Consider the following 13,440-nt stretch of genomic DNA (forward strand, 5'->3'; position numbering starts at 1 on the left):
CTGGCATGTGGCATGTGCCCCGCAGGAAGGCTGCAAAACTAAGCTCTGCATTATGGACTGGGTGATGAGCTTGTGTGGGGGGAACGACTGGGGATTTACGACTGGAGAACGAGTTGTTTGAAAGCAGCTTGCTAGGCCGCTTGAGAGAGAGTTTGCTGTGAAGCTGGTGGCCGTGCCGGTTTGCAGCTCTGCAGATATCAGCCAGAAAGAGGTAGGCTAGGCAGGAGACCAAGAGGGGAAGGAAAGTCATGTTCCACACAGGGAGAGAGGGATAAATAATCTCAGTTATGGATCGATACAAGGCCAGCTGGTGGAAAAGGTGTAGCTATGCATAGCACCGCAGGAGTTATTCACATCATCAGACCATTGCCAGTCCATGCCAGGCTGCCCGTTGACCCAGTCCACTGGGAAATACCTCACGCAGTTGAGTTTCCACCCTCCGAGCACCAAACGTACCCAGCAGCAGAAGGAGATGTTGCACAGTGGTCAACCTAAATATAACCTTGCCCACAATTTCATCCAATTTATTGTAATGATTTCCCTAGCTAGTTCTCCCAGCTAACACCACCTCTTTCAGAAACACCTCTGCCCTGTTATCCCCTACCATTCATTTCTTCATTCCTGACTAATCACAGACTCACAGGCGATGAGGGTGGAAGGGAGCTCAGGAGTCACATCCAGTCCAACCCCCTGCTCCAAGCAGGACCAGCCCCAGCTACATCATCCCAGCCAAGGCTATGTCTAGCCAGGGCTTAAAAACCTCCAAGGATGGAGATGCCACCACCTCTTTGGGTAACCTGTTCTAGTGTTTTATTACCTTCCTAGTAAGGATGTTCTTCCTAATCTCCAACCTCAACTTGCCTTGCTGCAGCTTGAGCCCATTGCTCCTTCTGTCATCTGCCCCCACTGAGAACAGCCCAGCTCCGTCCTCTTTGCAGCCCCCCGGCAGGGAGGTGAAGGCTGCTATTCAATCCCCCTCGGTCTTCTCTTCCCCAGACTAAATGATTTCCTCCCTCTCTCATCTCTCAACATCTTCAGGTTCAAGCCGAAATAAAGAAGTCATGGAGCAGATGGACGTTAGCACTTGACTTTAAAAGGAAAGCACGGAGTGGGAGCACAACATATAGCTATGGACCCATGGTCTCCCACACCAGCATCACGAACGTAACTACCAGAGGGGCACTCGCCCTCCACCTCAATACGAGACTTATACCGGGAGCCCTCAATGGACACCGAAATTTGCCGGGCTATGTCAAAAATGGCTCCATTTCAGAAAACTCCATGCCTTCTTCCGGGCCGGAGCAATACAACAAAGACGAGGAGTACCTGAATGGCTCGGGTCTTTACGACGGAGACAGGCCTACGGTGCTTGTTGAAGAAGAAAGAGAGACAGTGATGTAAGGATCCGAGAGGAAGACGAAGAACAAGGAGATGAAAGGTTCCCGGAGAGCATTTAGTGGGCAAAAGAAGACCAGGCTGCACATGGGGTGCCAAGGGTTTTCATTCAGTTTCTCTGTTCTGTGCAACGGGAGGTCACGTCACATGGAAAAAGCGGGCCATCGATGTGGCCAGCTGTTGATCACACACATTTACTCAGTGGTCTGGTCTCCGAGGTGTTAATGAAGGCAGTGCTGTCCAGCCCTGCGGGCCTCGCTACCTGTTGAACAACGGGGGTAGTCAGAGTTTACACGAGGGGTGTACAAACGGCACGCGGTAGTTTCACCTCTCGGAGAGCAATTGAAGCACAACGATGAAAGGAAACCCAGTCAAAGGAGCGGGGAGCGTGAAGTGCCATCTTCTTGCAGTGGTATGAGAGGCCGGTGGCGTCGCCTTCACCACTTGGCTTGGTTTGGCTGTCTCTTTTATTGTAAAGCCCGTCTGTCATATGGTAACACACACAGGACTGGCTGAGTCCCCTGGGCCATAGCCACTACTTGTAGCGGACTAAGACACAGCACGGACTGTGATGGCTTTGGACGTCTGTGTCCGTCCGGGGTCACTCGGTGCATGTTCCTGCAGGAGCAAGCTCGCTGCTGATTCCCTGAGGAAGCAGCATGCTTTTTTCTCCTTTGGTAAATGACTCACAACTACTGGCTGTAAATGAATATTGGGGGTCCCCTTCTCCTACCTGAGCCCAGGGAGCGAGAGTAAAATTAGTGCAATCAGAGATTTAAAATGAACGTGACGTTCTAGCTGGTCCAAGCCTAAAATCAGTCTGTTGGCTTGCGAGTGCATTGAGCAGTAGGGTGGAGCAGGAGCTCGATGGTACCTCAGTGTGTGTTGTGGGGGGGGCATGTAAAACTCACCCACTTTGGATGTTCAAGGGAATGTACTTAACTCATTTTCAGTCTTTTTTTTTTTTCCTTCCCATTCTCACTTCCTGCTCCCCGTTGAGTACGGGAAGGCTAACATGTGAGGAGAAGAGCTGTTTTAGCAATATCCCATTTCAATCAGGGCCGACGGAGGCCGGCATCCGACTCAACGTGACGTTTGCAAGCCAGGCCTACAGATAATTCATTGCAGACCTCCAGGTGCATCTCTGAACCTCCAGGATGGGTTGTGGGTTCCCCTTCCAAGGTGCACACACACACACACATACACATATGCATGTACTCACAGCGGGCTTGACCCTCAGCTGGTATAAGCATTCATGGGTCCCTTGAGGCTATTGAAACCACCCCGGGGCTCAAACACAGTCGCGTCCCAGCAAGGGGAAAGTGTACGGTTAATAGTGACTGCGGAAAAGAGTTCAGGAATGATGGCGATCCTCTGCAGCGCGCCTTCCTGGTGGATGCTGTGGATGTCCTGGTCTCACCCCAGGCCTCAGCAGTGAGCATGCTTTAGCACACGTGACATTATTCTCTGGCCTATCTGATGTGCTGAGCAGCACTGATATCATGCACTGGCTGCGCCTCTGGCTGGTGAAAGCCAGGAGAGCTCCACTGAGCCCGTGCAGCGCTAGCTGAGGGTCAACCCCGGTGTGTCCACCGGTTCCCAAGCATCATTCAAGGACTTGGGGACAGTGACCCCAGCTGGGAACTCCCCAGCCTGCTGGGGGGGAAATCTCACGCAGCCAGCCTGATCCCTTCCTTGGGCTCCTGGTGTAACAGGCGTTCCTCCTCCCGCACTTTAAGAGCCGAGAATAAATGCTTGCAGCATGTCCAGCACGAGAAGCATGTTCATCCCCTATCAATGTGATCCGGCTGCTATTGAAATGTATTCAGAAAGAGCTGTTGTGCAAAGGTCGTTGGGGACCCAGATTGGTGCCTATCCGATAATCCACTCTCTATCCCGCTCCTTCTTGGCTAGGCTGGTGAATCCTACCGACCGGCGCCTCGCAGATATACCCAAGTCATTGGAAAGGGACTGCTCCTCTCCTCAACACGGTTAGGACGAAGGACGGTCGTCCCAAACCTCAGGTCCTGACTAGGCCCCTGGGAAGAGCAGCCGGTATCTTGATCTGCCTCGAGTGTCCCATACCTGCCTTTCTGCCGCCTCTCAGGTTAGGGCCTGATACGAAGCCCAGTGACGTCAAGCAAAAAGGCTCCTGCCGGCATCACTGAGTTTTGGATCAGAAACTTGTGGGAGGAGGGTGTCGTGGCGGGGCCAAGAGGCTGCCCTGTTTCGGGGCCCCGAAGGACCGGCACCCCTATTGCAGGTGAAAAGCAAAGGCAGATTTTGGAAGACAAATATTTATTTTTGGTGTTTGTTTTTGTTTTGTATTGTTATAATTAAGTCGAAATGTTCTTTACCGTAGACCACCAAGCGGCAGCTATTGCAATGTCAGGTCTTCAAAGGGTGAATCGTTTTAGTAGCGTGGGATTTTATTTTTTTTTCATTTAATGATATGCAGAAATTAAGTAATCATGCAAAGAAAAGCAGATTGAGTGAATGTGTGGCATTGAGAGCGAGCCAGCCTTGCAGAAATCTGGGTCAGTCTGAAGCACTCGCTGCTTGTGTCGTAGTCACACACGCTGGCACGGCTTCTGCAGGGAATCAAAGGGGGAGAAAGTCATCTCTAGTCGGCCGTCAGCGTGCGCACGCTCGACTTATTTAGCATCCCATTCAGCCGACATGCAGTCCGGATTCAAGCGGGACGTGCACGGAGTGTGCTGGCTCTGGCAGTCCATCCCTCGCGTGGACAGTTTCTCTCTGCCCCACTCCAAACCCCGCCGGATGCGTGTTTCGCTTAAAAGCCTGCCAAGTGAGCGTGTGATCCCCTTGATCCTATCACTCAAAGAAAGAAATTCCTGAGTAAATATCTCATTACCGATCCAAAGCAAAACCTCTTTCCTGACTCGTGTTTGCTAATGACGGCTCAAGATTGCTGCCATGTTTGCAGATCACCTAGCAAGGTTCGGGTAATTAGCAAGAGCCAGGACGTTATTTGTAAGTAAAGTCATCACCCGCAATTAATCACAAAAAAATTAATCACTGGATAACCTATTATTTAATGATTAGAAATTGCTGTCTGTTGATAGACGTGCCAAAAAAAAATGACGTGTGAAATGGGGGGGGGGAAATAAATCTATTCTTGAACACCGCAAGTACAAATTGTATGTAATGGTAAGTAATTTTTTTTTCCCCTTTGAGTGTTTATATGCATGAACAGAATTGCATGTAAGAATTAAGAACATAAAAAAAAGTGGAATTTGTCTGGTTTTACGGCAAGTCATACTGTATTTTTGTTGAATCCTATTCATATCCTGTCTGTGCTAGGAGCTGCAGAGAACAGATGGTTGAGTGTACAGGGCCTGGTCCAAAAACCAGCAAAGTCAGTGAAAAGCCTGCCATTGGCTTCACAAGAGTTTGGATCTTGCAAAGTGAAAGGAGCCTCCAGATTTTGAAGTTGGGATTGGCAGCAGACATGCACGCCTATGGGCCAAATCCACCCCTGGGGCATGACGGCAGGGAGAATTGGGATTTGGACCCCATTGCGTCCGCAAAAATTGCAGCGGTCATTTGGTGAAGAGCCTGTTTCTGAATCTTTTGGCACCAACACTGGAGGAAAATGCTTCCCCTTGGCTATGCCAGCACCTCTGGCTCAGATATTGGATGTCAAGAGGGGAAGATGGTGTCAAAACCACAGCCAAAAATTGCCAAGTTCAGTTCTAGGGATGGGTAAAAGTTTCGAGGGGGGCATTTGTCTTCATAGGTGTCTGAGACAGTCTTCTCTCCGCCTTATGCCTCCTGCATGACGTCTCCTAAAGCTTTGCACGTCTGCTCCCACCTGCTCCTTTTCTTTCTCAAGAGCTAGGCAATCTGTTCGCCCTCCAGACCTCTTCCCTGTTTAATCTACCTCTTCTCTGACCATACACAGAGATTTTCATCCTCCCCTTTGGTGCATTTCTTGAGGTGGCTAAATGCACATCCTTCGTGGAGCAACCTCCTGGCATTTCTGCTGTCTGGGTGTGCTCTGTGCACACGGGTGATTTTTGTACCCTACATAAACTGACTTCTGTTCTAGTCCCAAGAGTTGGCTTCTTTTTCCCCACCATCCTTCAGCTTGTCCCTGCCCATCTTCCTGCCTAGTTCAAGGTTTTAGAGCCAAAGCTCGAAGCCCTCAACAAAGTCCCGATTTGGGGCTGGTGGTTGAGAGAATTGACCCAAGTGTTTAGAAATTAAGCATGGTGGCAACTGTTTTGAACTAACAGAGAGTGGGGAGAGGGGTACATTTTGATTTTTTTCCCCCTAGAAACTCTTCCCCCATTTTCCAACCACCTGCAGAGTTGGCTGGGATTTTAAAACCTGGCAGCGGCTGATGTTTCCAGATGTTGAAAAATCCTCGTAGAGCATCTTTGCTGTTTTAACCAGGGCAGGGGGTCAGACTTAATGCTCTGCAAGGTCCCTTCCGACCCTACTTCTATGAATCTATGAACCACTCTCGTCTCTGATATATTTTACCTGTATGCAATAAGACCTTACTCCAAGAATGAGTCAAGGACATCGCATCAGCCAGCACTACTGAACATGAGTAAAAGTGTCTCTGAGTCAGCAAAAGTTTTTCCTACGAAGGGAATGTGTGCAAAGAGAGCAAGAGCTGGCATGGAAAGGGTGTTCGGGCCATCAGAGAAAAGGGCAGCAGGTTGGCTTTGGTCTTCACCATATCGGTGCTGCTACTGCTATGCAAGAGACTGCATCGGCTCCAGTGGCGCTTCTTGGAGAACAGATAGTCTTGAGTGAAGTTTGCTCCTGCCCTGTGTTGCTATTTGATTTTTTGAATGTTGTTGTTTTTGCAAAAGGGTTTCCACATGCTTCAGGGCAAGCGGGAGAGGCATGCAAGAGCCCCATCCAGCTCCAGAGCTTGTAAAGCATCCAGCACAACCCTCCAACCATAGCAGATTTTACATCCGGTTTCTCTAGGGTATCTTCAAAGACGAAACGTATTAAATTGTCAAGGAAATGCGTTGGCAAAAGACCCTATAACTGAATTTCCAGCGCAATTGGCCCAGGCTGCCTGGATTTGCCTGGAAAACATGGTGGTTCATAAATTACATAAGGAAAAGGAAAGTTCACGTCCAGCCGTGCAAGTCAGCTTTTGTGTTTTTTGGTTGTGGCAGTGCAAGGCTGAACCTAACGGATGTCACGTAGCGTTGGCCTGGAGGAGGTTCCTGTTTCCAGACTGGAAACCTCGCTGCCTCTTGCAGCTTGCTGTCCTATCACGGCTCCACCGGAGCCATTTTCTGCCCTCCCTCCAAGTCAATAGAAGTGTTCAGCCCTGGTCTGAGCTTTCGATGCAAGCAGAAATCACAGCTGAGCGGGTGCAAGTCTGGGTCATCGGACACGGGAGAACGAAGCCCAGCGCATCCACGTGGATTCCTAAAATCCTACTGGGAAGTGCACCAACCTGGCTTGGCGTGTGGCTTCGTTCCCAGGAGAAAAGGAGTTTGGAGATCGCTTCTGGTCTTTATCCAATTGCCTAAAAAGTCTGGGAGGGATCTTTAGCCTGCCTGATATGTTCGATCCTCGACTTCTCCATAAGATGTGCCAGAAAGTCAGCCAGGACTATATAGGATGAAGATACCTGCCCATTGACACTATGAGTAAGAGCTCTGCCTCCGTTTCTCCTGAGCATCTTTTATTCTCCAGTAACTCCTAAAAGTTGCCACTCTTTTTAGGTCTGAACCAGTGACCTAGAGATGAAAGTATTAGAGGGCTCCGTCCACACGGCTAGTTAGAGTTAGCCTCCACCAGACATGAGCTGCCCTTCCCCACCGATAGCCGGCCTTACCACTAAAGCTCTCCTGGTTGTTTCTCATCCCACAAGTGTTGCTCTTCTAGAAACCTATGAATCACCCGTCTCTCCTTGGCTTTAATTACCGGCAGGAGAGACAGGAAGTAGGAACAGCGAATTGTGAGGTTGCCACTGGTGGCCGCCTTCTGCTTGAGGCCTCCGTTCCCAATAAGTCCCCAGCCCACTGCAAGAGTGAAGCCAGCCTCCTACCCTGAAGTTGCGTAGATCATCCAAGACTAGGCTGGACTGCCATTGGGGTGCAGAAGGGTTTTCAGGGTGGGTGTTGTCAAGGCTGGACTTGATGGTAACCTTAAGGATTGACACTAGTTATTGGTGTCGACATCACCTTCCTCCCAAACAGCGGTAGCACGCTGCTTTTGGCCCCTCGTCCCAAATGAACTAGCTCTGCAGTCCATCTAGTTAGAGCCCATCATTTCCAGAGTCTCCTTGTTTCAGAAATGCTAATGAATATTATCACTCTCTGGGCATGTCTACACATGGCAATTAGGGCGCATTAGCCATTTTTTAAGACGCATTAAGGGGGCAGGTCTACATGTGCGCGCCCTTCATGCACCTCAAAAATGGCGATTTTAAGCTGTTCGCACCTAAATTTGATACCTGCAAACTTAGCAAGCAGCTAAAGCGCCTCAATGCACGTGTAGATGTGCTAAGGCGCATTAATGCTGGGCATGTCCACTGACTTGGGGCTAACTTTAGCACACCCCGTTAACGCACCTTGGTGCACACACATCTAGACGTACGCCTAAATTGCCTTAATGCGCATTAGGTAAATCCACATTGAGTTCAGACAGTGCAAAAGCCCATGTAGACACGCCGTCTGTTCTCTTAAGAGAGGGCTAGGTCCCTTGGTCGGCCTGGCCATTTTAGAGGTTAGCTGCTCATGGCAATGTTGTTCTGAGCTGGACTTGAGTTTAAATGTCCGGAAGCTGATTCTGCAGCTTTCCTATGATGCCAGACCTTCGGGAAGAGAGCACGGTGCCTTGCTTTCACTCCTGTGACATTTCAGTTTCACGTGGATTTCGCCGGCTTTGCCCCGTCGAAATGTGAAGGCCCGCGGTGTCAGATCAGTCCCTGGCTTTTGAAAGGGCAGGTCTGTTAGGCAAACAATTTGCCGTCTCTCCTCAGGAACAGGCAGTAAACAAGCCCTTGTTTTAATTAAGCCAGGCTTATAAATAAATCTGCATTGATTTCATCAGCTGCAACGGTGGTTTCTGCGAGATGCCAAGCTTTAGGATCGTGCTTGAACTGACAGATGCATTTGACAGTGGATGGAATAAAAATACTACATTGAAACAATCACCCCGTCATAGGTGGCCCAGAAAAAAAAACCCAAAGCAAATTAAGTTAGGCAAGTTGAAACAAATGCCAAAGAGACCAGACTCAGGCCGCTGTGCAATTCCATCGCTGGATATTAAAGTACCTAAATTACAGTCCCTTGCTTCACGCCCCTGAGGATTGGCTCATGGGAGCCATAAACCTATCCTCTGCAAATAAGAATGAGAGCAAAGGCAACCATTCAGACTAAAACAAGGAGAAACCCAATCTGCTGCCCATTGCTAATAATAAGCCGGCTGTCTTTGCTCTGACTTTGTTCAGCTCTTGTCTGCACCAGTTGGTTCGGCCTCCCGCTCGCTTCTGGCCGCGCTGTGCTCAGCGATGTCTGTTTGCTGGCACGGATCATGTTCCAGTTCGGCTTCACCTGATTTCTCCCCATCTGATTTCCACGCTGACCTTCAGGTGAAAGACCCCAAGAAACTCAAAGCGAAGCGGGAGCCAAGACCTCCACATGTCATTTGGCTTGTCAGCGAGCAGGGGAGAGCCATGAGAACCTGGCAAAGCTTGCATGGCTCTGGCCCAAAAAATCAGCACACGAAACCTTTCCCGGAGAGCAGTGAGAGGTTGGAAAACCTTGGCCCGTGTGTTGGCCTCTGCCTGAACTTGCTGAGTTTTTCTCTGCAAGAGCCTGGTCCATAGACTGGAAAGCCAAGAGGGGACCGCTGTAATTCTCTGACCTCCTGCCTACCACGTGCAACATCCTTCCGTTGACTTCAGCAGGCTTTGGATCAGGGCCTAATGTTGACACAACCTTTAATAAAAAGCATTCTTGTCTCCAGACCCAGCGCTGCAGATGTCAGTAGCCTGAGAAGCTCGGGCGCGTGGTCCAAGGGCCTCGGTGCTAATTCTGCGCACGCCGGAGAGACTTGCCTGGGAGTTGTCTCTAGCCGTTGTGTTTTGCCATCCATCGGTACGGCCCCTTGCTCTGCGATAGCCGAGTGTGTTGGCGTGTCTAGGAAGAAACAGTGCTGACTTGGGAGATTAAGCTCATGCATCTGTATGGGAGCCAAAGCCAGTGTTTACAAGAATGCGGCGGAACAAATTGTGTCCTAATTAACCGTGCAATCCCATTGCCTCTAATGAGGGCGAAAGGAGCTGGAAATCAGCTCAGACCCTGAAACTGGCTTGAGGAAACACGAGCGAGTGCAAATGCCGCCTGAAAACACATGCAAACAAAAGTCAGCAAAGCACACAATGATTGCAGCGGCTTGCATTCGGGGCGCCCCTTGGGAAAGCATCTCTGCACCATGCAGGCTTGACTCTCAGCAGGGGCTCACGCGGGCGTCAGGGCACGAGTAAGTTGTGTTCTGGGTAAAGGCTTCACTGGGAGATCAAACACCTTCCTTGACCATATCGGTGCTTCTTTGTCTTCCCTTTCTCCTGCTTTTCTCTCCTCTAGCAGAGACTCGGTGCAAGGGATGTCTTCTAGTTTGCATGCAAGCCCCGCTCTGTGGCCCTGGTGCTTGCTTACCTACCCTGTGAGCTGAGAAGGAGAGAACATTTTAATAACCTCATTGAGACTGCACAAAAGCTTATAATTTCTGGCTGGAAATCTAGTGGGCACACAGGCCGGGCTCGCCTAACATCAATTTAGGATAAAATCCTGGCCCCACCTTGAAACCCATGGCAAAATTCCCATTGACTTCAATGCTGCAGAGCTCATCCTTGGTGCATGCAGATTAAAAAAGAGCTTGCTAGTGTTGTTCAAGCGACTAGACCTCCAAAACACCTGGACTAGTTCAGGTGGGCTTTTGTATCGCACACACACACCCCTCCTTTCTCTGAAATGCTTTGGGGGTGCTAAAGCTGTGGCTGAGATACTCCGGGATAGTCACGGGAGAAGGGATTTAGACCATCGTGGATACACGAATGGGAAAGACATGTGACAGCAAAGTTATTCAGATAAGGGTTTTTTTACTTGCTGGCTTTCCACATATAGCAGGCTTGTCCCCCACTGAATCGGAGAGGCAATGCAACGCCCGAGCGACAGCTCTGTTAAATCAGGCTCCCGTCGAGCTGCGCGGTCCCATCAAAGCACCAGACACCGAGAGGAGGGAAACAATGACTTCAGCGGAGAAGCAGCTTCTATTTAAACTGGGGCACTCGCCGAGACGTGGGCTCTTCTAAACATAGTGCCAGAATTTGTCCGTAACCTTTCTTCGGCCTAAGCTCATCGCCCTCCTCCTTTGAGAGCAGGATTAGCGAAAGGCGGCTTGGCGTTGAGTGAGGGATGTTTCGCATGACGGGACAGGGGCGCGGGTGAGATACGGGCTGGAGGGGAGTAGGCACAAAGCCGTTCGGGGGTTGAGTCCCCCATCCGCCGCTGCCAGTGTCTCCTAATACAGGGGAAAGGCAGCCTGCATCCCTAGGTAGTGGAAATCAGCATGGCTCCAGTGACTTCAGTAGAGTACTTTGCACCAGCCCTATGTACGTAAGTGTGTATAGGGGAGAATACACAGGCTGGAAGGATTCCCCCATCCCATTCCCCCATTAGCTGTCTGCAAGTCCCTTCGATGAGCTCGGCGTCCAAAGGGATTTACCTGCTGCTAAAAAGCTAGTGTGACTTCCCAGCCACCTGCGTGGTGGTGGCTGCCTCGAGTGACCAGGGCAAGGGCATTACGGTGACTCCCCAAAGCTTGCAAGGACCTTCTCTAGGGGGATCAGCTTCAAACTGGTGGCTCCTTTAGCGGAGGAGGGAAAGAAGCTGGTGCCCGATGGCGCTCCTTCTTATTTTGGGCTGCCTTTCAATCACGGGTCACTTCAGAAGGGGGAAAGGGGGGTAAACCTAAGGGACAAAGCTGTGACTTATTTCTCTGTCGTACTGGGATGCTGCATTGTGTCTATCTTCGGTAACTCGTACGGTTTACATTCCTCCACCTTTGCTTTCTGTATGGACCAAAGTAATTCAAGGGGGAAAAAAAAACAAGGAAAAAAAAACCAAAACAAAAAAAAAAAAACCCACGGGTGTATGTAAGACAAAAAGGGGAATTAAAATAAAAAGAAATCTTTATTGGTTCTGTGAACTTTTGAAGAGTCCTTTGGCGTGTGTTGTGCTCTCTTGGTTAACCCCTAAGAAACCTGCGGTTTCCTGGCTGCTAGGGTTCAGCAGTTCAGTGCGTGCTGCATATCCCTTTTACTGAAATGAGGAGGCCAAAGGAGGACTTCAGTGCAGGTGCTCCAGCCAGACGAAATGGGTCTAGCTCTGGTGACTTCAACCAAGCTAAAGCACTTTACATCAGTGCCTTCCTGCCAAGGCCGGTGTTTCGCCATTGCCTCCTTTGAGGTGTTCCCATAGAAGCACATCTTAGCACGATCCCTCCTTTCCTTGGTATTTAGCAACGGGCCATGCATGGAGAAGTGGCTGGATATCCAGTGATGTGCTCCACACAGCTGCCGGCCAACGTTTTTGGCAGGCTTGCCACAAGCTAAGACAAAAGTAGATGATGGTGCCACTCTGATCATCGGACACTGCCATTACCCCTGGGACACGGGGTCATTTGACGGCACCTACCCTGCAGCTCTCGTGGGTCCTGACCCCCTAACTTTCACCCCTTCTCCAAGTGCTGCTCTCATCCCCCACCCCCCATGTCCAGCACCCCTTTGTGCCTTGGTCCACAGGGCTCCCATCACACGCGCACCACCTGGCTGCACCCTTGCATCACCTGTGACGCGGGCTGACCACCTCTGCGCTTTCCTTTGTCTCGGCCTACACTGCCATTAGCTTCAGCGCGAGGGGTGGGCCATCGACATGACTGAAAATCAGGCTGGATTTTCCCCACTGTGCATCTGCAGCTCCCACCACTAAGGAACAGGCATGATTTTGATCAAGCAGAGTTGGTACTCTCTGCCCAAAAACATACTTTATAGATTGCATATTGTGACCTCAGTGCAGGCATGGGGTCGGGAGCAGGGCTAGCTTTGCATGCCGGCCTTCATTTCTTGCCGGGGTGTTATGAAAGTGGCTTCGGCTTGCCTGTGTGTCCATGGGACTGTCACCTCGATGGTGCTCTGCACCCCTGAAGCAGAAAGTTACCCCACCATTTTCCCTGGCAGCTGGCTCTGCTCTGATCCCAATAGCAACGTGCCATCAACTCTGGGTGAGTTAAGCTGGAGTTGGAGGCTCAGGATCCAGACCACGTGAAGCCAGGGGAAAATAGGGGAATGCAGCACCAATAAGAGCATGAACACGAAGATCTGCCCTCCTCCCCCCACAATCACCACCATCCTTCCCAAATAGCTTTTGTGCCTTTTAGCTCTATTCTCCTCATGTGGTTGCAGTGGCTATTTTGAAGCATGCGCTCATCCCTCCCGATATACCCATGGTATCAATGACAGGCAGGGCTGGGCTTTCCATGCACAGCCGCGTGATGCCTTCATTAAGCAGAGCATGAACAATGCGGAGGCATTGCTCAGGCATGCAGCACGCGTCGCGGCAAATAGCTAACACGTGATTAGCAGGTGCTATTCTGAACGAGGGAGCCATCGGAAACACAGTTGTACCTCGTTAAACCGGGCCGCTCCATTGCCCTGGCTCTTGTCCCGCTGGGAAGGAATGCACATACGGCCCCAGACGAGCCAGAATATTTCTCAAAGTGCCCTATTTTTGTCTCATTTAGCCACGCCAGTGTTAAGTTTGACCAGTGCAATCTGAAGTTATTTTTTCTGAGTCTTTGTATTAGGGGAATGTGTGAAGACGCCAACAGAGCTCGGGGGTTGTGTTAGTACTCTACGACCGTGCATAGGCCCAGCTGGCACACCAGCAAAACCAGTGATTCTCAACCAGGCTGCCACAACACCCTGGGGAGCTTGGGATCCTTTCAAGGGTGCCTGCTAGCTTTATAAATATGATT

General features: G+C 50.4%; 1 protein-coding gene across 2 annotated transcripts in view; it reads left to right on the forward strand.

Annotated features, from left to right (window-relative positions):
• The window catches only part of PTH1R (parathyroid hormone 1 receptor), a 146,278-nt gene extending 134,665 nt beyond the window's left edge, over positions 1-11,613 (forward strand). The window contains exons 13-14 of one of the 2 annotated variants that reach the window (XR_016442410.1): positions 1,039-2,531; positions 3,310-11,613. Coding sequence is in view for 1 of the 2 variants with exons in the window: in XM_090047971.1 (XP_089904097.1) it covers positions 1,039-1,401 (363 nt within the window). In the remaining variant the exon portion in view is untranslated. Of the gene's footprint in view, positions 1-1,038 lie in introns of both variants that reach the window. The other variant, XM_090047971.1, reaches the window with a different exon arrangement.
• The last annotated feature ends 1,827 nt before the right edge of the window (positions 11,614-13,440 follow it).

The sequence above is a fragment of the Crocodylus siamensis genome, chromosome 5 (assembly GCF_052110815.1).
Source record: "Crocodylus siamensis isolate JL-2025a chromosome 5, ASM5211081v1, whole genome shotgun sequence".
NCBI classification, from domain to species: domain Eukaryota; kingdom Metazoa; phylum Chordata; order Crocodylia; family Crocodylidae; genus Crocodylus; species Crocodylus siamensis.